General features: G+C 36.7%; 1 protein-coding gene across 2 annotated transcripts in view; it reads left to right on the forward strand.

Annotated features, from left to right (window-relative positions):
- The window catches only part of LOC100370762 (rho-related BTB domain-containing protein 1-like), a 100,783-nt gene that overhangs the window by 65,552 nt on the left and 12,030 nt on the right, over positions 1-23,201 (forward strand). The window contains exons 1-3 of one of the 2 annotated variants that reach the window (XM_085504561.1): positions 12,833-12,851; positions 18,327-18,532; positions 20,029-20,132. In XM_085504561.1, the coding sequence (XP_085360687.1) occupies positions 18,350-18,532; positions 20,029-20,132 (287 nt within the window). In that variant the 5' untranslated portion in view covers positions 12,833-12,851; positions 18,327-18,349. Of the gene's footprint in view, positions 1-12,832; positions 12,852-18,326; positions 18,533-20,028; positions 20,133-23,201 lie in introns of those variants that run through there. The other variant, XM_085504560.1, reaches the window with a different exon arrangement.

Genomic DNA, 23,201 nt, shown 5'->3' on the forward strand with positions numbered 1-23,201 from the left:
GCTATGGCATATTGGCCTTTAACTGTTGACAACTGTGGCATAGTGGCATTTAACTGTTGACAGCTATGTCATATTGGCCTTTAACTGTTGACAGCTATGGCATATTGGCATTTAACTGTTGACAGCTATGGCATATTGGCATTTAACTGTTGACAGCTATGGCATAGTGGCCTTTAACTGTTGACAACTGTGGCATATTGGCATTTAACTGTTGACAACTGTGGCATAGTGGCATTTAACTGTTGACAACTGGCATATTGGCCTTTAACTGTTGACAGCTATGGCATATTGGCATTTAACTGTTGACAGCTATGGCATATTGGCATTTAACTGTTGACAGCTATGGCATAGTGGCCTTTAACTGTTGATAACTATGGCATAGTGGCCTTTAACTGTTGACAGCTATGGCATATTGGCATTTAACTGTTGACAGCTATGGCATATTGGCCTTTAACTGTTGGTAAATTGGGCATAGTGGCCTTTAACTGATGATAACTGTGGCATATTTGCCTTTAACCGTTGACAGCTATAGCATATTGGCATTTAACTGTTGACAACTATGGCATAGTGGCATTTAACTGTTGACATCTATGGCATATTGGCATTTAACTGTTGCCAACTGTGGCATATTGGCCTTTAACTGTTGACAACTGTGGCATATTGGCCTTTAACTGTTGACAACTGTGGCATATTGGCATTTAATTGTTGACAACTGTGGCATATTGGCATTTAACTGTTGACAGCTATGGCATATTGGCATTTAACTGTTGACAACTGTGGCATAGTGGCCTTTAACTGTTGACAACTGTGGCATAGTGGCCTTTAACTGTTGACAGCTATGGCATATTGGCCTTTAACTGTTGACAACTGTGGCATATTGGCCTTTAACTGTTGACAACTGTGGCATATTGGCCTTTAACTGTTGACAACTGTGGCATATTGGCATTTAACTATTGACAACTGTGGCATATTGGCCTTTAACTGTTGACAGCTATGGCATATTGGCCTTTAACTGTTGACAGCTATGGCATATTGGCCTTTAACTGTTGGTAAATTGGGCATAGTGGCCTTTAACTGATGATAATTGTGGCATATTTGCCTTTAACCGTTGACAGCTGTGGCATAGTGGCCTTTAACTGTTGATAGCTATGGCATATTGGCCTTTAACTGTTGACAGCTATGGCATATTGGCCTTTAACTGTTGACAACTGTGGCATAGTGGCCTTTAACTGTTGACAACTGTGGCATAGTGGCCTTTAACTGTTGACAACTGTGGCATAGTGGCCTTTAACTGTTGATAACTGTGGCATATTGGCATTTAACTGTTGACAGCTATGTCATATTGGCCTTTAACTGTTGACAGCTATGGCATATTGGAATTTAACTGTTGACAGCTATGGCATATTGGCATTTAACTGTTGACAGCTATGGCATATTGGCATTTAACTGTTGACAGCTATGGCATATTTGCCTTTAACCATTGACAGCTGTGGGATAGTGGCCTTTAACTGTTGATAACTGTGGCATATTGGCATTTAACTGTTGACAGCTATGGCATAGTGGCATTTAACTTTTGACAGCTATGGCATATTGGCATTTAACTGTTGACAGCTATGGCATAGTGGCATTTAACTGTTGACAGCTATGGCATATTGGCATTTAACTGTTGACAGCTATGGCATATTGGCATTTAACTGTTGACAGCTATGGCATATTGGCATTTAACTGTTGACAACTGTGGCATAGTGGCATTTAACTGTTGACAGCTATGGCATATTGGCCTTTAACTGTTGGTAAATTGGGCATAGTGGCCTTTAACTGATGATAACTGTGGCATATTTGCCTTTAACCGTTGACAGCTGTAGCATCATGGCCTTTAACTGTTGACAACTGTGGCCTTTAACTGTTGACAGCTATGGCATATTGGCCTTTAACTGTTGACAGCTATGGCATATTGGCCTTTAACTGTTGACAACTGTGGCATAGTGGCATTTAACTGTTGACAGCTATGTCATATTGGCCTTTAACTGTTGACAGCTATGGCATATTGGCATTTAACTGTTGACAGCTATGGCATATTGGCCTTTAACTGTTGACAGCTATGGCATAGTGGCATTTAACTGTTGACAACTGTGGCATAGTGTCCTTTTACTGTTGACAACTGTGGCATATTGGCCTTTAACTGTTGACAGCTATGTCATATTGGCCTTTAACTGTTGACAGCTATGGCATATTGGCCTTTAACTGTTGACAGCTATGGCATAGTGGCATTTAACTGTTGACAACTGTGGCATAGTGTCCTTTAACTGTTGACAACTATGGCATATTGGCATTTAACTGTTGACAACTGTGGCATAGTGTCCTTTTACTGTTGACAACTGTGGCATATTGGCCTTTAACTGTTGACAGCTATGTCATATTGGCTTTTAACTGTTGACAGCTATGGCATATTGGCCTTTAACTGTTGACAGCTATGGCATAGTGGCATTTAACTGTTGACAGCTTTAACATATTGGCATTTAACTGTTGACAGCTATAACATATTGGCATTTAACTGTTGACAGCTATGGCATAGTGGCATTTAACTGTTGACAACTGTGGCATATTGGCATTTAACTGTTGACAGCTATGTCATATTGGCCTTTAACTGTTGACAACTGTGGCATAGTGGCCTTTAACTGTTGACAGCTGTGGCATATTGGCATTTAACTGTTGACAACTATGGCATATTGGCCTTTAACTGTTGACAACTGTGGCATAGTGGCCTTTAACTGTTGACAGCTGTGGCATATTGGCATTTAACTGTTGACAACTGTGGCATAGTGGTCTTTAACTGTTGACAACTGTGGCATAGTGGCCTTTAACTGTTGCCAACTGTGGCATATTGGCATTTAACTGTTGACAACTGTGGCATAGTGGCATTTAACTGTTGACAGCTTTAACATATTGGCATTTAACTGTTGACAGCTATAACATATTGGCATTTAACTGTTGACAACTGTGGCATATTGGCATTTAACTGTTGACAGCTTTAACATATTGGCATTTAACTGTTGACAGCTATAACATATTGGCATTTAACTGTTGATAACTGTGGCATATTGGCATTTAACTGTTGACAACTGTGGCATAGTGGCATTTAACTGTTGACAGCTTTAACATATTGGCATTTAACTGTTGACAGCTATAACATATTGGCATTTAACTGTTGACAACTGTGGCATATTGGCATTTAACTGTTGACAGCTATGGCATAGTGGCCTTTAACTGTTGCCAACTGTGGCATATTGGCATTTAACTGTTGACAACTGTGGCATAGTGGCATTTAACTGTTGACAGCTTTAACATATTGGCATTTAACTGTTGACAGCTATAACATATTGGCATTTAACTGTTGACAACTGTGGCATAGTGGCCTTTAACTGTTGACAGCTATGGCATATTGGCCTTTAACTGTTGACAACTGTGGCATAGTGGCCTTTAACTGTTGCCTACTGCGGCATATTGGCATTTAACTGTTGACAACTGTGGCATAGTGGCCTTTAACTGTTGACAGCTTTAACATATTGGCATTTAACTGTTGACAGCTATAACATAATTGGCATTTAACTGTTGACAACTGTGGCATAGTGGCCTTTAACTGTTGACAGCTATGGCATATTGGCATTTAACTGTTGACAACTGGCATATTGGCATTTAACTGTTGACAACTGTGGCATATTGGCATTTAACTGTTGACAGCTATAACATATTGGCATTTAACTGTTGACAGCTATGGCATAGTGTCCTTTAACTGTTGACAGCTATGGCATATTGGCATTTAACTATTGACAGCTATGGCATAGTGGCCTTTAACTGTTGATAACTATGGCATAGTGGCCTTTAACTGTTGACAGCTATGGCATATTGGCATTTAACTGTTGACAGCTATGGCATATTGGCCTTTAACTGTTGGTAAATTGGGCATAGTGGCCTTTAACTGATGATAACTGTGGCATATTTGCCTTTAACCATTGACAGCTATAGCATATTGGCATTTAACTGTTCACAATTGTGGCATATTGGCATTTAACTGTTGACAGCTATGGCATATTGGCATTTAACTGTTGCCAACTGGCATATTGGCCTTTAACTGTTGACAACTGTGGCATATTGGCCTTGAACTGTTGACAACTGTGGCATATTGGCCTTTAACTGTTGACAGCTATGGCATATTGGCCTTTAACTGTTGACAGCTATGGCATATTGGCATTTAACTGTTGACAGCTATGGCATATTGGCATTTAACTGTTGACAACTGTGGCATAGTGGCATTTAACTGTTGACAGCTATGGCATATTGGCCTTTAACTGTTGATAGCTATGGCATATTGGCCTTTAACTGTTGACAACTGTGGCATAGTGGCATTTAACTGTTGACAACTGTGGCATATTGGCCTTTAACTGTTGACAACTGTGGCATAGTGGCATTTAACTGATGATAACTGTGGCATATTTGCCTTTAACCGTTGACAGCTGTAGCATCATGGCCTTTAACTGTTGACAACTGTGGCCTTTAACTGTTGACAGCTATGGCATATTGGCCTTTAACTGTTGACAGCTATGGCATATTGGCCTTTAACTGTTGACAACTGTGGCATAGTGGCATTTAACTGTTGACAGCTATGTCATATTGGCCTTTAACTGTTGACAGCTATGGCATATTGGCATTTAACTGTTGACAGCTATGGCATATTGGCATTTAACTGTTGACAGCTATGGCATAGTGGCCTTTAACTGTTGACAACTGTGGCATATTGGCATTTAACTGTTGACAACTGTGGCATAGTGGCATTTAACTGTTGACAACTGGCATATTGGCCTTTAACTGTTGACAGCTATGGCATATTGGCATTTAACTGTTGACAGCTATGGCATATTGGCATTTAACTGTTGACAGCTATGGCATAGTGGCCTTTAACTGTTGATAACTATGGCATAGTGGCCTTTAACTGTTGACAGCTATGGCATATTGGCATTTAACTGTTGACAGCTATGGCATATTGGCCTTTAACTGTTGGTAAATTGGGCATAGTGGCCTTTAACTGATGATAACTGTGGCATATTTGCCTTTAACCGTTGACAGCTATAGCATATTGGCATTTAACTGTTGACAACTATGGCATAGTGGCATTTAACTGTTGACATCTATGGCATATTGGCATTTAACTGTTGCCAACTGTGGCATATTGGCCTTTAACTGTTGACAGCTGTGGCATATTGGCCTTTAACTGTTGACAACTGTGGCATATTGGCATTTAATTGTTGACAACTGTGGCATATTGGCATTTAACTGTTGACAGCTATGGCATATTGGCATTTAACTGTTGACAACTGTGGCATAGTGGCCTTTAACTGTTGACAACTGTGGCATAGTGGCCTTTAACTGTTGACAGCTATGGCATATTGGCCTTTAACTGTTGACAACTGTGGCATATTGGCATTTAACTGTTGACAACTGTGGCATATTGGCCTTTAACTGTTGACAACTGTGGCATATTGGCCTTTAACTGTTGACAACTGTGGCATATTGGCATTTAACTGTTGACAACTGTGGCATATTGGCCTTTAACTGTTGACAGCTATGGCATATTGGCCTTTAACTGTTGACAGCTATGGCATATTGGCCTTTAACTGTTGGTAAATTGGGCATAGTGGCCTTTAACTGATGATAATTGTGGCATATTTGCCTTTAACCGTTGACAGCTGTGGCATAGTGGCCTTTAACTGTTGATAGCTATGGCATATTGGCCTTTAACTGTTGACAGCTATGGCATATTGGCCTTTAACTGTTGACAACTGTGGCATAGTGGCCTTTAACTGTTGACAACTGTGGCATAGTGGCCTTTAACTGTTGATAACTGTGGCATATTGGCATTTAACTGTTGACAGCTATGTCATATTGGCCTTTAACTGTTGACAGCTATGGCATATTGGAGTTTAACTGTTGACAGCTATGGCATATTGGCATTTAACTGTTGACAGCTATGGCATATTGGCATTTAACTGTTGACAGCTATGGCATATTTGCCTTTAACCATTGACAGCTGTGGGATAGTGGCCTTTAACTGTTGATAACTGTGGCATATTGGCATTTAACTGTTGACAGCTATGGCATAGTGGCATTTAACTTTTGACAGCTATGGCATATTGGCATTTAACTGTTGACAGCTATGGCATATTGGCATTTAACTGTTGACAGCTATGGCATAGTGGCCTTTAACTGTTGATAACTATGGCATATTGGCATTTAACTGTTGACAGCTATGGCTTAGTGGCATTTAACTGTTGACAGCTATGGCATATTGGCATTTAACTGTTGACAGCTATGGCATATTGGCATTTAACTGTTGACAACTGTGGCACAGTGGCCTTTAACTGTTGACAGCTATGGCATATTGGCATTTAACTGTTGACAGCTATGGCATATTGGCCTTTAACTGTTGGTAAATTTGGCATAGTGGCCTTTAACTGATGATAACTGTGGCATATTTGCCTTTAACCGTTGACAGCTATAGCATATTGGCATTTAACTGTTGACAACTATGGCATAGTGGCATTTAACTGTTGACAGCTATGGCATATTGGCATTTAACTGTTGCCAACTGTGGCATATTGGCCTTTAACTGTTGACAACTGTGGCATATTGGCCTTTAACTGTTGACAACTGTGGCATATTGGCATTTAATTGTTGACAACTGTGGCATATTGGCATTTAACTGTTGACAGCTATGGCATATTGGCATTTAACTGTTGACAGCTATGGCATATTGGCATTTAACTGTTGACAGCTATGGCTTAGTGGCATTTAACTGTTGACAGCTATGGCATATTGGCATTTAACTGTTGACAGCTATGGCATATTGGCATTTAACTGTTGACAACTGTGGCACAGTGGCCTTTAACTGTTGACAGCTATGGCATATTGGCATTTAACTGTTGACAGCTATGGCATATTGGCCTTTAACTGTTGGTAAATTTGGCATAGTGGCCTTTAACTGATGATAACTGTGGCATATTTGCCTTTAACCGTTGACAGCTATAGCATATTGGCATTTAACTGTTGACAACTATGGCATAGTGGCATTTAACTGTTGACAGCTATGGCATATTGGCATTTAACTGTTGCCAACTGTGGCATATTGGCCTTTAACTGTTGACAACTGTGGCATATTGGCCTTTAACTGTTGACAACTGAGGCATATTGGCATTTAATTGTTGACAACTGTGGCATATTGGCATTTAACTGTTGACAGCTATGGCATATTGGCATTTAACTGTTGACAACTGTGGCATAGTGGCCTTTAACTGTTGACAACTGTGGCATAGTGGCCTTTAACTGTTGACAGCTATGGCATATTGGCCTTTAACTGTTGACAACTGTGGCATATTGGCATTTAACTGTTGACAACTGTGGCATATTGGCCTTTAACTGTTGACAACTGTGGCATATTGGCCTTTAACTGTTGACAACTGTGGCATATTGGCATTTAACTGTTGACAACTGTGGCATATTGGCCTTTAACTGTTGACAGCTATGGCATATTGGCCTTTAACTGTTGACAGCTATGGCATATTGGCCTTTAACTGTTGGTAAATTGGGCATAGTGGCCTTTAACTGATGATAATTGTGGCATATTTGCCTTTAACCGTTGACAGCTGTGGCATAGTGGCCTTTAACTGTTGATAGCTATGGCATATTGGCCTTTAACTGTTGACAGCTATGGCATATTGGCCTTTAACTGTTGACAACTGTGGCATAGTGGCCTTTAACTGTTGACAACTGTGGCATAGTGGCCTTTAACTGTTGATAACTGTGGCATATTGGCATTTAACTGTTGACAGCTATGTCATATTGGCCTTTAACTGTTGACAGCTATGGCATATTGGAATTTAACTGTTGACAGCTATGGCATATTGGCATTTAACTGTTGACAGCTATGGCATATTGGCATTTAACTGTTGACAGCTATGGCATATTTGCCTTTAACCATTGACAGCTGTGGCATAGTGGCCTTTAACTGTTGATAACTGTGGCATATTGGCATTTAACTGTTGACAGCTATGGCATAGTGGCATTTAACTTTTGACAGCTATGGCATATTGGCATTTAACTGTTGACAGCTATGGCATAGTGGCATTTAACTGTTGACAGCTATGGCATATTGGCATTTAACTGTTGACAGCTATGGCATATTGGCATTTAACTGTTGACAGCTATGGCTTAGTGGCATTTAACTGTTGACAGCTATGGCATATTGGCATTTAACTGTTGACAGCTATGGCATATTGGCATTTAACTGTTGACAACTGTGGCATATTGGCATTTAACTGTTGACAGCTATGGCATATTGGCATTTAACTGTTGACAGCTATGGCATATTGGCCTTTAACTGTTGGTAAATTTGGCATAGTGGCCTTTAACTGATGATAACTGTGGCATATTTGCCTTTAACCGTTGACAGCTATAGCATATTGGCATTTAACTGTTGACAACTATGGCATAGTGGCATTTAACTGTTGACAGCTATGGCATATTGGCATTTAACTGTTGCCAACTGTGGCATATTGGCCTTTAACTGTTGACAACTGTGGCATATTGGCCTTTAACTGTTGACAACTGTGGCATATTGGCATTTAATTGTTGACAACTGTGGCATATTGGCATTTAACCGTTGACAACTGTGGCATAGTGGCATTTAACTGTTGACAACTGTGGCATAGTGGCCTTTAACTGTTGACAGCTATGGCATAGTGGCCTTTAACTGTTGACAGCTATGGCATATTGGCCTTTAACTGTTGACAACTGTGGCATATTGGCATTTAACTGTTGACAGCTATGGCATATTGGCCTTTAACTGTTGATAGCTATGGCATATTGGCCTTTAACTGTTGACAGCTATGGCATAGTGGCCTTTAACTGTTGGTAAATTGGGCATAGTGGCCTTTAACTGATGATAATTGTGGCATATTTGCCTTTAACCGTTGACAGCTGTGGCATAGTGGCCTTTAACTGTTGATAGCTATGGCATAGTGGCCTTTAACTGTTGATAGCTATGGCATATTGGCCTTTAACTGTTGACAGCTATGGCATATTGGCCGTTAACTGTTGACAACTGTGGCATAGTGGCCTTTAACTGTTGACAACTGTGGCATAGTGGCCTTTAACTGTTGATAACTGTGGCATATTGGCATTTAACTGTTGACAGCTATGTCATATTGGCCTTTAACTGTTGACAGCTATGGCATATTGGAATTTAACTGTTGACAGCTATGGCATATTGGCATTTAACTGTTGACAGCTATGGCATATTGGCATTTAACTGTTGACAGCTGTGGCATATTTGCCTTTAACTGTTGGTAACTGTGGCATATTGGCATTTAACTGTTGACAGCTATGGCATAGTGGCATTTAACTGTTGACAGCTATGGCATATTGGCATTTAACTGTTGACAGCTATGGCATATTGGCATTTAACTGTTGACAACTGTGGCATAGTGGCCTTTAACTGTTGACAACTGTGGCATAGTGGCCTTTAACTGTTGACAACTGTGGCATATTGGCATTTAACTGTTGACAGCTGTGGCATAGTGGCATTTAACTGTTGACAACTGTGGCATAGTGGCCTTTAACTGTTGACAACTGTGGCATATTGGCATTTAACTGTTGACAACTGTGGCATAGTGGCCTTTAACTGTTGACAGCTATGGCATAGTGGCATTTAACTGTTGATAACTGTGGCATATTGGCATTTAACTGTTGACAGCTATGGCATATTGGCCTTTAACTGTTGTCATATTGGCCTTTAACTGTTGACAACTGTGGCATATTGCCTTTAACTGTTGACAACTGTGGCATATTGGCATTTAACTGTTGACAGCTATGGCATATTGGCATTTAACTGTTGACAGCTATGGCATATTTGCCTTTAACCATTGTCAGCTGTGGCATAGTGGCCTTTAACTGTTGATAACTGTGGCATATTGGCATTTAACTGTTGACAGCTATGGCTTATTGGCCTTTAACTGTTGTCATATTGGCCTTTAACTGTTGACAACTGTGGCATATTGGCATTTAACTGTTGACAGCTATGGCATATTGGCATTTAACTGTTGACAGCTATGGCATATTTGCCTTTAACCGTTGACAGCTGTGGCCTTTAACTGTTGATAACTGTGGCATAGTGGCATTTAACTGTTGACAGCTATGGCATATTGGCATTTAACTGTTGACAACTGTGGCATAGTGGCCTTTAACTGTTGACAACTGTGGCATATTGGCATTTAACTGTTGACAACTGTGGCATAGTGGCCTTTAACTGTTGACAGCTATGGCATAGTGGCATTTAACTGTTGACAACTGTGGCATAGTGTCCTTTAACTGTTGACAACTGTGGCATATTGGCATTTAACTGTTGACAGCTATGGCATAGTGGCATTTAACTGTTGATAACTGTGGCATATTGGCATTTAACTGTTGACAGCTATGGCATATTGGCATTTAACTGTTGACAACTGTGGCATATTGGCATTTAACTGTTGACAACTGTGGCATAGTGGCCTTTAACTGTTGACAACTATGGCATAGTGGCATTTAACTGTTGATAACTGTGGCATATTGGCATTTATCTGTTGACAGCTATGGCATAGTGGCATTTAACTGTTGATAACTGTGGCATATTGGCATTTAACTGTTGACAGCTATGGCATATTGGCATTTAACTGTTGACAACTGTGGCATATTGGCATTTAACTGTTGACAACTATGGCATAGTGGCATTTAACTGTTGATAACTGTGGCATATTGGCATTTAACTGTTGACAGCTATGGCATAGTGGCATTTAACTGTTGATAACTGTGGCATATTGGCATTTAACTGTTGACAGCTATGGCATATTGGCATTTAACTGTTGACAACTGTGGCATATTGGCATTTAACTGTTGACAGCTATGGCATAGTGGCATTTAACTGTTGATAACTGTGGCATATTGGCATTTAACTGTTGATAACTGTGGCATAGTGGCCTTTAACTGTTGACAGCTATGGCATATTGGCATTTAACTGTTGACAGCTATGGCATATTGGCATTTAACTGTTGACAACTGTGGCATATTGGCATTTAACTGTTGACAACTGTGGCATAGTGGCATTTAACTGTTGATAACTGTGGCATATTGGCATTTAACTGTTGACAGCTATGGCATAGTGGCATTTAACTGTTGATAACTGTGGCATATTGGCATTTAACTGTTGATAACTGTGGCATATTGGCATTTAACTGTTGACAGCTATGGCATATTGGCCTTTAACTGTTGTCATATTGGCCTTTAACTGTTGACAACTGTGGCATATTGCCTTTAACTGTTGACAACTGTGGCATATTGGCATTTAACTGCTGTGAAATGTGGCGTATTGGCCTTTAACTGCTGTGAAATGTGGCATAGTGGCCTTTAACTGTTAATTCACCAATGCAACCCAACCCACAGGGAGCCCAGGAACTATAATCAATTGTAATATGCAGTCTCTATGAGCGCGCGTGCGGGGGGGGGGGGGTTCGACTGGTATCTAGTGTAAGAAATAGACAAGGGATGAAGGCTCCAGCCAGCTCACATTTTTTAAACTCGAAAAAACAGACGAAAAGAATGAAAAATAAAATATAAAAAAAATACCAGGTTGAAGAATATTAGTTGCTTCTTCAAATTTCGCCAAAGCCCTACCTACATGTTACCGATATCTGCATAATAAATCAAGAAAACTACACAAATTTACTCCATTTAGGAATTCCTAACGGTTTGCCCGAACGCATGGCACAGTTGGAGGCTTGGCCTGTTCAGCATTTGTCAATAACCAATCACAAGACTGGTTACGAACCGGTTGAGCATGGCAAACCGAGTCGTGACCTCGATGTGGTTCGTAACCAGTCTTATGATTGGTTGTTGACAAATGCTGAACAGGCCATGCCTCCAACAGTGTCATGCGTTCGGACTTACCGTTAGGAATTCCTAAATGGAGTCAATTTGTGTAGTTTTCTTGATTTATTCTGCAGATATCGGTGAAATGTAAGTAAGGCTTTGGCGAAATTCGAAGGAGCAACTAATATTCTTCAACCTGGTATTTTTTTTAGATTTTATTTTTTATTTTTTTCGTCTGTTTTTTCGAGTTTAAAAAATGTGAGCTGGCTGGAGCCTTCATCCCTTGTCTATTTCTTACACTAGATACCAGCCGAACCCCCCCTCTCATAGAGACTGCGTACTACAGTTGATTATAGTTCCTGGGCTCCCTGTGCCCAACCATTTTGGGGCAATCAAGAACACAAATCTCTCAATCCCAAAATTCTTTCTCTTCTTCGAAAAAATTAACTCTAGGGAAATTAACATAGTTTAATTGGTAGCTGATCTAGTTGTGTTTTATTTAAAAATGACAAATAACTTATCAAGTCATTAAAACAATGAGGATATAGTATAATGTATCAGGTATGACTCACATCTGACCTTTGAACTCAGTAGCCAACTGACATTCCTGTAGAGATGTTTACAAATCTATTTTATGTTTACAGATAATGGTTTGATCTAGAATTTACACTGACAATTGGTGGTTAATGTCAATATTATTAAAGTGACTAAAATCTGTTATAGATTATATTATTATAGTTAGGAGAGCTATGCTAAAGGTCACTACATTGTATGCATATATTTGTTGAATAAATAAACACAACTGTAATTGTCCATACTTCATTGGATTACTCCTCCCATATAATAATGGTTTGTTCCTTGATATTGTGTCACAGTAGAGTGGAAGAGGTTCTCTTAATGTAGGTACTACTATTATATCTCTTCTCTGTTTCTCAGTTTTATCTGCTGTTTAGTTTATTTGTCCTGTTTATAAGTGAAACTTTGTCCGAGTCTCTGCATACGCTGTACACAGTACAGGTAAAAGGTAAAATTGGTGTTACAACATTATTGGCATGCCTTTCGTGATTTTGATACACCTATTTTCATTCATCAATTCAACATGGTATATTTCCTATAGCTACGCTTGTCCAGTCACATTAACTTTAGCAAATCAATGGTTTTTGTCTTTTTATTCTTTTATTGAGGGAGTATATCATATTGGCCTTTATTCTTTAATTGGCTCCATTATTAGCAATCTTTATTTCAATCAGAATTTGATATTTTAATATTTCTGTCTTTTGCTTTTTCACCATAGTCTAAAGTAGCAGCATTCCAAAGGGACTAATAGTATGCAGGTCCATAAGTTTGCACCCATATTGAAAGGTTACCCAATTTGTCCTTGATTTGTTTTTTATTTTCTATTTAAATGTAAAATCTAGAAATCTATTTGCCTCTGTGCTAGAAAATGACATATCTGGTATGTGATGTTACTGAATAGTTAATGTAACTGTAGTCAAGGTAATTATTAAAAGCATATACCATAGTGTGATTTCAATTCTGTTTTTTTCTGAAACCAACTATTGATTAAATACACACTTAAAGTTTCATCAATTTGCCTTTGAAACAATACGCTTAAGTGAGACTATAAGGTTGGGGATTGTTCTTTGTGATGATTTATTTCATGCATTATAACTACATGGATTTCTGTTTTACTTTCACATTTAGCTCATAAAACATGTTTTTTTGTTCGTTTTATTATTGCTCATAACTTTACTATGTGTCTGGTGGATAAAACTACTGTTTTTTTTATAAAAGACAGTGAATATATTTCTGTTCAACCTTAATCTCTGCTTTACATTTAATTAAAGTTCAAATGTTTGCTGAAATCCTGCTGGATTTACTTATTAAGCTTTGAAATTTATTATTATAGAAATGATATTTCAGTAATAACTATTGAGTCCTCTTACTTACACCATGGTGACCACATAGACACCTTGTAACATTTTTTATAAATTAAGCATATGAACAAAATATAGTGACAGAATGTATTTATGAAAGAATTCAACTTGTTTGCGAATTCATTAATGAAATATCATGTTGCTTTAGAATAACAAGGACTTAGGTTATTTACTGATTGAAGGGAAGTACAAATCATCTTAGGACTTAATGTAATAATAGTATGTAAGATCATGGTGGCGAATATTAAAAAGATATTAAAAATAATAAATTATGCAAAATTTCAAAAAAATGTTTTTGTACATATTTTTAATGAAATACATTGTATAAGTTTCCATTACTCATTGTATGAGCTTTTGCTGTGATTTGGTGGATTAGTATGCTGCTCTAATTTATGTGTGAGCACTTTGTGGAATGGTGGTTAGATTGCCTGAGCCAATGCAATCATATGTTGAATGAGACTGTAATTCAAATGAAAACAGTAGGGTTTAACGGTGTAACATCCAGGATTTTTAAAAAAATAGGAAAAAATTCCTCCGTCATTCTAAATAAAAATTAATGAGCGAATTTTTTTTAAAATGAATATGAAATTTCCTGTTTCATTCTGAATACAAAAGGAGGATTTGTTAATGATGCCTTGGACATATTTAATTATTGCTTGTTCTTTTTTCGTGCTGGCACATTTTTATTTGATTTACATTCAACTATCCTGTATCTGATAACTCTGAGTATAACAGTCTGGTTCAATGTTGCCAATCTTAGTTCCCACTAAAATACAAATATATTTCCTTGTTTCATTGTATTATACCCGTATATGTTTGCTACTTTGGTCTCATACATGTATGTACTTTACATGTATATAAAAGAAGTATTTGCATTAATTGTTGTTGCATTTCTAGATTAGATGAATAAGACATTTATCAGGGATTTCTGGATTCCAGAGATTTTTTTTTAATTTCTATAAAAGTTAATAACTGCACAAAAATTACATACACATCAAATATTTGGGAAGGATCTCCAGAAATGGGTGTAAATTGTGCAATCGCATGTCCTGGATAAGATACTTTATTTATAAGAATAATTATGGGTTTGTTGACTCCAGAGTTAGATTACAAATTATATTCTCTTCAGAGTTTTGATTGTGACCTACTTGTATATGAAAAAAGCAAAACTAAAACCTGGTAATAAATTGTACCATGTGTATTAACTCTGGAAAGCAAAACTAAAACCTGGTAATAAATTGTACCATGTGTATTAACTCTGGAAAGCAAAACTAAAACCTGGTAATAAATTGTACCATGTGTATTAACTCTGGAAAGCAAAACTAAAACCTGGTAATAAATTGTACCATGTGTATTAACTCTGGAAAGCAAAACTAAAACCTGGTAATAAATTGTACCATGTGTATTAACTCTGGAAAGCAAAACTAAAACCTGGTAATAAATTGTACCATGTGTATTAACTCTGGAAAGCAGTTAAATTATTCATCAGTTTATTCTTCAACTATAATGATCATTAAAACAATTATATTATATTTGTTATATAATTTGACGGTCTATTTGAAATAAAATATTTAACCTTTTCACCACCAGTTCCCTCTTTTCATCACAAATTTGCAAAATAGTCCTGTTTCATAGTCTCCACTTTCCTACAGCAGATTAGAGCAAAAATAGCCAAATTTTTTGAGTAAAAACTGAAAATTAGGGTTCAATTCCGGAAATATTGAAAAATATAAAAAAAAAAAGTACAGAAAAAGTTGGGCAAAACAGTTTGGTGGTGAAAAGGTTAAGAAAATGATGGCATATGGATACAGCAAATGATTTTGTATTATGACACTTCAATTTGCATTGAAAAGAATATCTATTATATTGATTTCTCCTCTTTATATTGAAAACACACTCACAAAATCAATCTTTGTTTAATTTTTCATAAAGTTAGGTTAGTCATCAGTAGTTCAACTATGTGTGCATTTAATATTTACAATCGATTTGTAACTAGGTGTGGCATGATAATATACAATACAAACCAATGTACACTAGCCATACTTATTAGTTCAAAATAATACACAATTCACTCCACGGCACTGGATTATATATGAATATAAAATACAAGTAATTCATAAATCTGTCTTTCTCCATAGAATACCTGGTTAGCCATGCCTGTCATGGTGCTGTTCATATAGGTGATTCTCTGTTGTTGTCGGTTCATTGTCCGTCAAAAATTGCATTTTCGACTTCTTCATGAAAACCCAATTGTCCTGATGTTTAGTATGTAGGTACTTTGGGTGGACCTCTGTCAGATTTGTTCATTTTGTAATGATTCTTCAGTTCTTATTTTTGGCAAATATTTTTGGTAAAAATTATATTTTTGAATTCTCTTGAATGAGCTACCAACCCGATTGCCTGGATATTTGAGGTGTACATTATTTTTTTTGAACAATTTGTTCTCATCTTGGCTACCACAATGTTAATATAGGTTGCTTGTATTTAGTTTAAACACGTTTCACTCATATAAGACATCTGTAAACTGTCACATTAGTGTTCATTAGACAGGTTTCACTACAAAAGAGGCCTCTGAAGTGAACAATTTGATCTGCTCCACTGGTGTTTAGTTGGGACAGGTTTTACTGCATATTACATCTCTGTAAATTGTGTTTTGATGATTGATTACATGTATATTTTGTTACATTGTGTTTTGTTTGTATAATTCTTAGTACTTTCACAATTGAATTTATGAAACTAGGTTTTTGTCCTCCTTGTATATGTCTTTTCGGTTGATATATCTTCCATTAGAATGCTAATACATTAACACATTAAGTATGTACATGTGCCTGTCACATTAATAACTTGCAACAGCTGTTTTTGAAGTTGGCGCAGAAAAGAAAATTTGGTTTAAAATTCCTTTATATTATATTTTTTATTTATTAATGCTATTAGAGGAATCTGTATGGTATAACAATTCTTGAATTGTCACATATAATCATATTTAACAATCAAATTAGTATTCAGTCTATCCTAATCCATTAAATTACTAGTTGCGTTCACGCACAGCTCCTTAGCACGGGCTAAGAGGTCAAATTCCTTAGTCCGTGCTAAGAAAACGTGCGTGAACGCTTAGCACGGGCTAAGGAATGCTAAGTACGGGTTAAATCTGATCCGAATTTAAGACACGGTCTAGACCTTAGCACGGGCTAACGAAGTATGCGCGAACGCTTAGCTCAGGGCTAAGCGCCCTCTGCGGCGACCTTTGGGTGTGAAAATTGTCCCATGTTCGTATAACGACACTATTCCACCAGTCATTACTCCGTGCTCGCTTCCACACTAATCGGGTCACTGTAGTAGAGCGTACAGCAGCTCCAATCGTAGACAAAATAAATTTGGTTCGCTGTCTACGACATGCATTAATAAAACTCTGTATTCTGTTACGCCCGTTGTATACTATTTATGTGCATCCAAATAAGTTGGGTCCGTCTTCTCTCGCGTTCCTGTGCACGTCGCTTCAAAATTAGAACGAAACATGCCAGCAGCAGAAATAGAACCTCGCGCGTGTCATCCATTTTTCGTTTGTAAATAGCGGCTTACCAAAGGTCACCGACTAATGGCACCCCTTAGCCCGTGCTAACGACTGGCCCTCCCTGTGCGTGGACGCAATTGGGTCTAGCCGAAATGCAAATATGCTAGATAAGCCTAAATCAGCTTAAATCTTAGCCCGTACTTCGTGTAACGTGAACACAACTATTGGCCTGGGTAACTGTTTGGGGTGTTGTACGTTACATACATGTACTGGGTCAATAACCCCATAATCTTATGTTATGTGTGTCGCATCATATATGCACAGATTATTTGTAATCCATATTACAAAATTTGGTAGTATCATGTGCTTATCAAGTTGTATTGAGTGATTTTGCCAAACCTTTAATGCTGTACATGTTTTCCAATATAACACCCTTAAGCAGCGAATAAAAATGTTTGGGGGATTCATGGAGCAATTTTTTTTTTTTTTTTTCGGATGGCATGAGACTTTTGTTCATAATGATTCTAAAGCTCTGGGAAAGCTTTAGGAACTATATGGACTCAGATTTTGTGTTGCCATTTCGCATAAGTACCATCATCACCAGAATGTATGCAAAATGACAACCCACAATCTTTGAATGCCCAAAAATTATATATTTTACAAGCAGCAAATCTGCAGAGCCATGAGAAACCATTTTTTTTTTGGCCGTGAGAAAAACAGCTAGTCAGCGATAGTTGTGAGAGACAATTTTTGGCAGTGAAAGTTGTGAAATTTTGTAGCAGACAATTTTACTTGGGTCGCAGCAACCTTCACACAATTTTGTACTCACTCTGTATGAATATTAACAAATTATGAAAACATTTTGTATATGAGTTTGTCTTTGTCTCAATAGTGTTTTTAAAATTTTTTGCTATCTGTCCTTGCAGGTAACCTTTGACCTGATGGCGCCATGGAGAATGAACGTCCCACACAGCAGGCTTTGGTAAAATGTGTTGTGGTAGGCGATAACGCTGTTGGAAAGACTCGTTTGATTGTTGCAAGAGCGTGCAGTGTGAAAGTAACAAAATCACAGTTAACAGCTACTCATATACCAACAGTATGGGCAATAGACCAATATAGGCTATATCCTGAGGTTTGTAAAAACTATACAAAATAGATTTTTAGCTACAAATAAAATCACAGTTAACAGTTACTCATATACCAACAGTATGGGCAATAGACCAATATAGGCTATATCCTGAGGTTTGTAAAAACTATACAAAATAGATTTTTAGCTACAAATAAAATCCCAGTTAACAGTTAGTCATATACCAACAGTATGGGCAATTGACCAATATATTCTGTATTAAAATATGTCCTAAAATTCTGAAAAAAATACAAAAATTACATGACTTTCAGTTTTAATTGACTGATACATGTATCTCAAGAATGAATCATCACATTTTATGTAACTTGGTACATAGCTATTCTGAGACAATGTACAGATCTCATTAGCTTTAAGTTAAAATCTATGCATATTCATTTAGATTTTAACGAAATTCGCTACATACATAGAGATGCTCTGGAATAACCCACAGGCCTGATTAACATTCTCTTGCAATCTGCGTATATTAATTATCTAATTTGCATAAATTAATCTGTTTTATGCTGTTCCACAGATATCTTAAAGTTTTTCAATGAAACTTGGTATATGTATACAATTACTTTGAGGTAATCTACAGTTGTGATTAGTTATTATAAAAACCTAATTTGCATAATTTAGGCAATTTTATATATCTCAATAACCATATAAGTTAGATTTAACTTTGTGCTCAGGAACATAAACACATAGAAGAAAAAGTTATTTTCAGACTTGGAAGCATGAAACCCCTCTATTCATATCTATCATTGAGAAAAGAATATTTTGTCTGTTACTTCTGGTTATATTGAATAATCACTAAGTACTATGATTATCTATCACGGTTTTCTATATTCTTATCAGTACAAACAGTTTTTCAGAAATCACACCGTCTTCAATTCTGTGCATTGCTTGCATATTTTGCATCTCAAAGATCAGACTTATATGTGTATATTAGTCACCAGGTCTATTGTTTAAATCCCAGACTCAATTTCCAGCCAGTGTCCCTGTCCACACATAAACCAGGGTTGTTTGTACATACTTGCTGTTCACTAAACATGTAACGTAATCGCAAAGTGTAACACAAACAACACACTGGGTGATCAGTTGTTGGCTCATTCCATTGACATGTGTTTCTTGTTTAGTTTCACACCTCCATATGATTGACTAACAGCACTATGACCATGTTTCCCCAGTCTCATTGCAAGCGCCTCAGCTGAGTCACAGTAGTGGAGTTGCAAGAGACTGAAAAAAAGTATAGAAATATTAATAATATCAGTACATGCAGAGATCTTTTATTGTGAATACAACTTCTGTTTACCATTATAAACTTGATTTATTTAACACAATACAAGTTTAGATTTCTAATAGTGACAGACATCCAGAATCCAGATGGCTGTAAATGCCCTGATCTTGTGCATGTGCCAGCAGTGGCCAAACAACTTATGGGTATTATCATTGTCAGATGCTTTTGATAATATGAATAATGACAAGTGTTGTGATGCTTTCAGATTCAAGAAAGAGCACGTGTTACTGTGGATGGAGTAGAGGTGTCATTACGACTTTGGGATACCTTTGGTGATCACCATAAGGACAGGAGATTTGCATATGGAAGGTCAGTTTAAAATATTGCTTTGTAAAATTGTGTCATTCTCCAGATTCAAGATTTTGCCAGCTCATCTTAGATAGTAGCTGTCAACATACAAAATATTAAATGTGTTAGACCAGTTTATGTCATTTCATGTAACATTTGTTCACTTTCAATACAACCAAAACAATTTAAGGAAGTAGTAGGTTTTCAGGGGAATTTATGAGGTCTAGTTAAATTTGTTTTGTCAGCAAAATTTGGTGTGAAGCCTTTGACGTATCTAGTAATATGTGCACTGTAATAAATACAACAGCTACAGCTATGATACTCACAAGAAATCTGCATCAAACATTCCCAATGAGTTCTGTTGATTTGGTTGTGATTCAGTTCTATTTTAAGCATCTTATGGTGTCGTCAAGTCACTGAATTGCTCATGAGATTCTCTGTTTGACATTCAAAGATGGACTATAATAAAAATTCAATATTTGATGTGAGTCATTTTTCATTAAGATTAGTCTGAGATTCATAAATTGTTTCCTGATAGGGTAGTTGTATTTAGCATGCATCTGAAGCAGAATTCTAACATCAATGCATGACAGGATTTACATGTATTTCAGTGGAGACAAATAGAAACTTAGTTGATACACAACAAAATATGTTACCTTTTGATCAGTATAACTTTTTGGCCAAGTGACTCAAAATTGAAAGAGGCTAAATTTTGCTGATAATATTACTTTAATTGCTTTAAATGTTTAGGCAATTTGTATTCATATTCTGATAGCTAACCAAATCTGTGTGAATCTTTATTAGTCCCCATTAGAACAAAGTTTGAAGCTGGGACTTATAATTCAGTCTCAGATCGCTCACCTGGAGTTTTTTTTCAGAACCTTGTGGACAAAATCTGTTCATTCTTTGCATGTGCCTATTTGGGACATATGCACATATGTATTACAATCTGCCATTATCAATTTTTGTCTTTATTTGCACATTTATCATTGTATCTCAAATAAAAGCTATCTAAACCTTGGTTCACAGACAGTTGTATCCTAGCATAGCAACAACAGTTGATTTATCTTACAATGCAATCGAAGATGGTTGACTGGCAGCTATAGACCATATTGCAATTCCTAATCATAGTGTATCATGGGATAGTTATGACTGAATCAAATCATAATCATAATCCCTCAATCTGACAGACATAACTATCCACAATGCACTATAATTTTGAATTTTGATATATGTTTTACATTTTGCCGACAGTCCAAGTCATTAGTCAATGTAGAACAAGTACATGCACTTGTTCAAAAAAAGTGTATAATTGCTCACTTTTCACTTGTAATGTAACAACAGAAGGGACTCTGACAGTCTCAATGGCTTCGTCATAATGCAAGTAAAGTTGTTTTTTATCAATTCAAAATCCATTGACCTAATCATGTGCAACTTTCAGCTGTTTTATACTAATGCCTTTTGTGTCATGATTTTCTCATTACGTAATGGAAACATGGAAACATTCCAAAATCAGTCGTTTCATATTCAAAGGTCATGAGACTTCATGAGAATTGTTGTTTCATTTTTTAATCTCATTTTAAAATATCACGTTTGTACCTACATTTTACATTTGGTAACTAAGTGTTTCCATGGTGCCAAATTGTTTAAATTACATGCTCTGATTATCTCATTGAAAATACAAGAATCATTGACCTAAAAATTAATCACCATTTTTTTCTTGAATATGTGTTTTGGTATTTAATCTCTTGTGAAGAGTAATCAGGCATATCATCAAATTGTGGTATTTATTGCATACCGCCAATCAGCACTAATTTCTTATTCATTTCAAAACGTGTTGCTATCAATTTTCATAATCAGGTAATTTTAAGTAATTTGTGAAGATAACAGTTTGGATTAGTCCCTCTAGCTTATTTTTAGCTCCGCTGTCGACTTTGTCGAGCGGAGCTTATCATATGAGTGATTGTCCGTCGTCGTCGTCGTCCGTCGTCGTCGTCCGTGTCAATGTTTTACTTTTTCGACTTCTTCTTGAAAACTACAAGCCTGAATGCTTTGATACTTGGTGTATATGTACCTTGGGTAGACCTCTCTCAGATTTGTTCATTTCATGATGATATCTTCAATTTTCTAATTTTGGTGAATATTTTTGTCATTTTTAGTAAAAAGTGATATTTTCGACTTCTTGTTGAAAACCGCAAGTGCAATTGCTTTGATATTACATATATAGGTACTACATGTGGACCTCTCTCAGATTTGTTCATTTTGTAATGATATCTTTAATTCTCTAATTTTGGTGAATATTTTTGTCATTTTTGGTAAAAAGTGATATTTTCGACTTCTTGTTGAAAACCGCAAGTCCAATTGCTTTGATATTACATATATAGGTACTACATGTGGACCTCTCTCAGATTTGTTCATTTTGTAATGATATCTTTAATTCTCTAATTTTGGTGAATATTTTTGTAATTTTTGGTAAAAAGTGATATTTTCGACTTCTTGTTGAAAACCGCAAGTCCAATTGCTTTGATATATTATACATATAGGTACTACATGTGGACCTCTCTCAGATTTGTTCATTTCATAATGATATCTTTAATTCTCTAATTTTGATGAATATTTTTGTAATTTTTGGTAAAAAGTGATATTTTCGACTTCTTGTTGAAAACCGCAAGTCCAATTGCTTTGATATATTATACATATAGGTACTACATGTGGACCTCTCTCAGATTTGTTCATTTTCTAATGATATCTTCTGTTCTTTAATTGCCATGTGCATTGCTAACAGCGGAGCTATCTCAGCCGACAGGCTGCTTGTTTAAAATCTCAATAATGTATTCCCTTCACAAAATCAGCAATTTTTCTTGACTTGTGAAAATTTCCCTCTTATAAAATTAGAGCTGATTACAGTATGAATATATTTGTGTACATTTTATCTTAGTTTTCATTCTAAATTATATGGTAAATTGATTTTATTTTGAAAAATATAAAAATATAAGCCATTATCGCATACATAATATACTTATCTCCACATTATGGAGAGATAATACAAGATGGACAGAAAAATATATCATACAGTTTGACATCACATAC

The sequence above is a fragment of the Saccoglossus kowalevskii genome, chromosome 10 (assembly GCF_978046115.1).
Source record: "Saccoglossus kowalevskii chromosome 10, keSacKowa6.1, whole genome shotgun sequence".
NCBI classification, from domain to species: domain Eukaryota; kingdom Metazoa; phylum Hemichordata; class Enteropneusta; family Harrimaniidae; genus Saccoglossus; species Saccoglossus kowalevskii.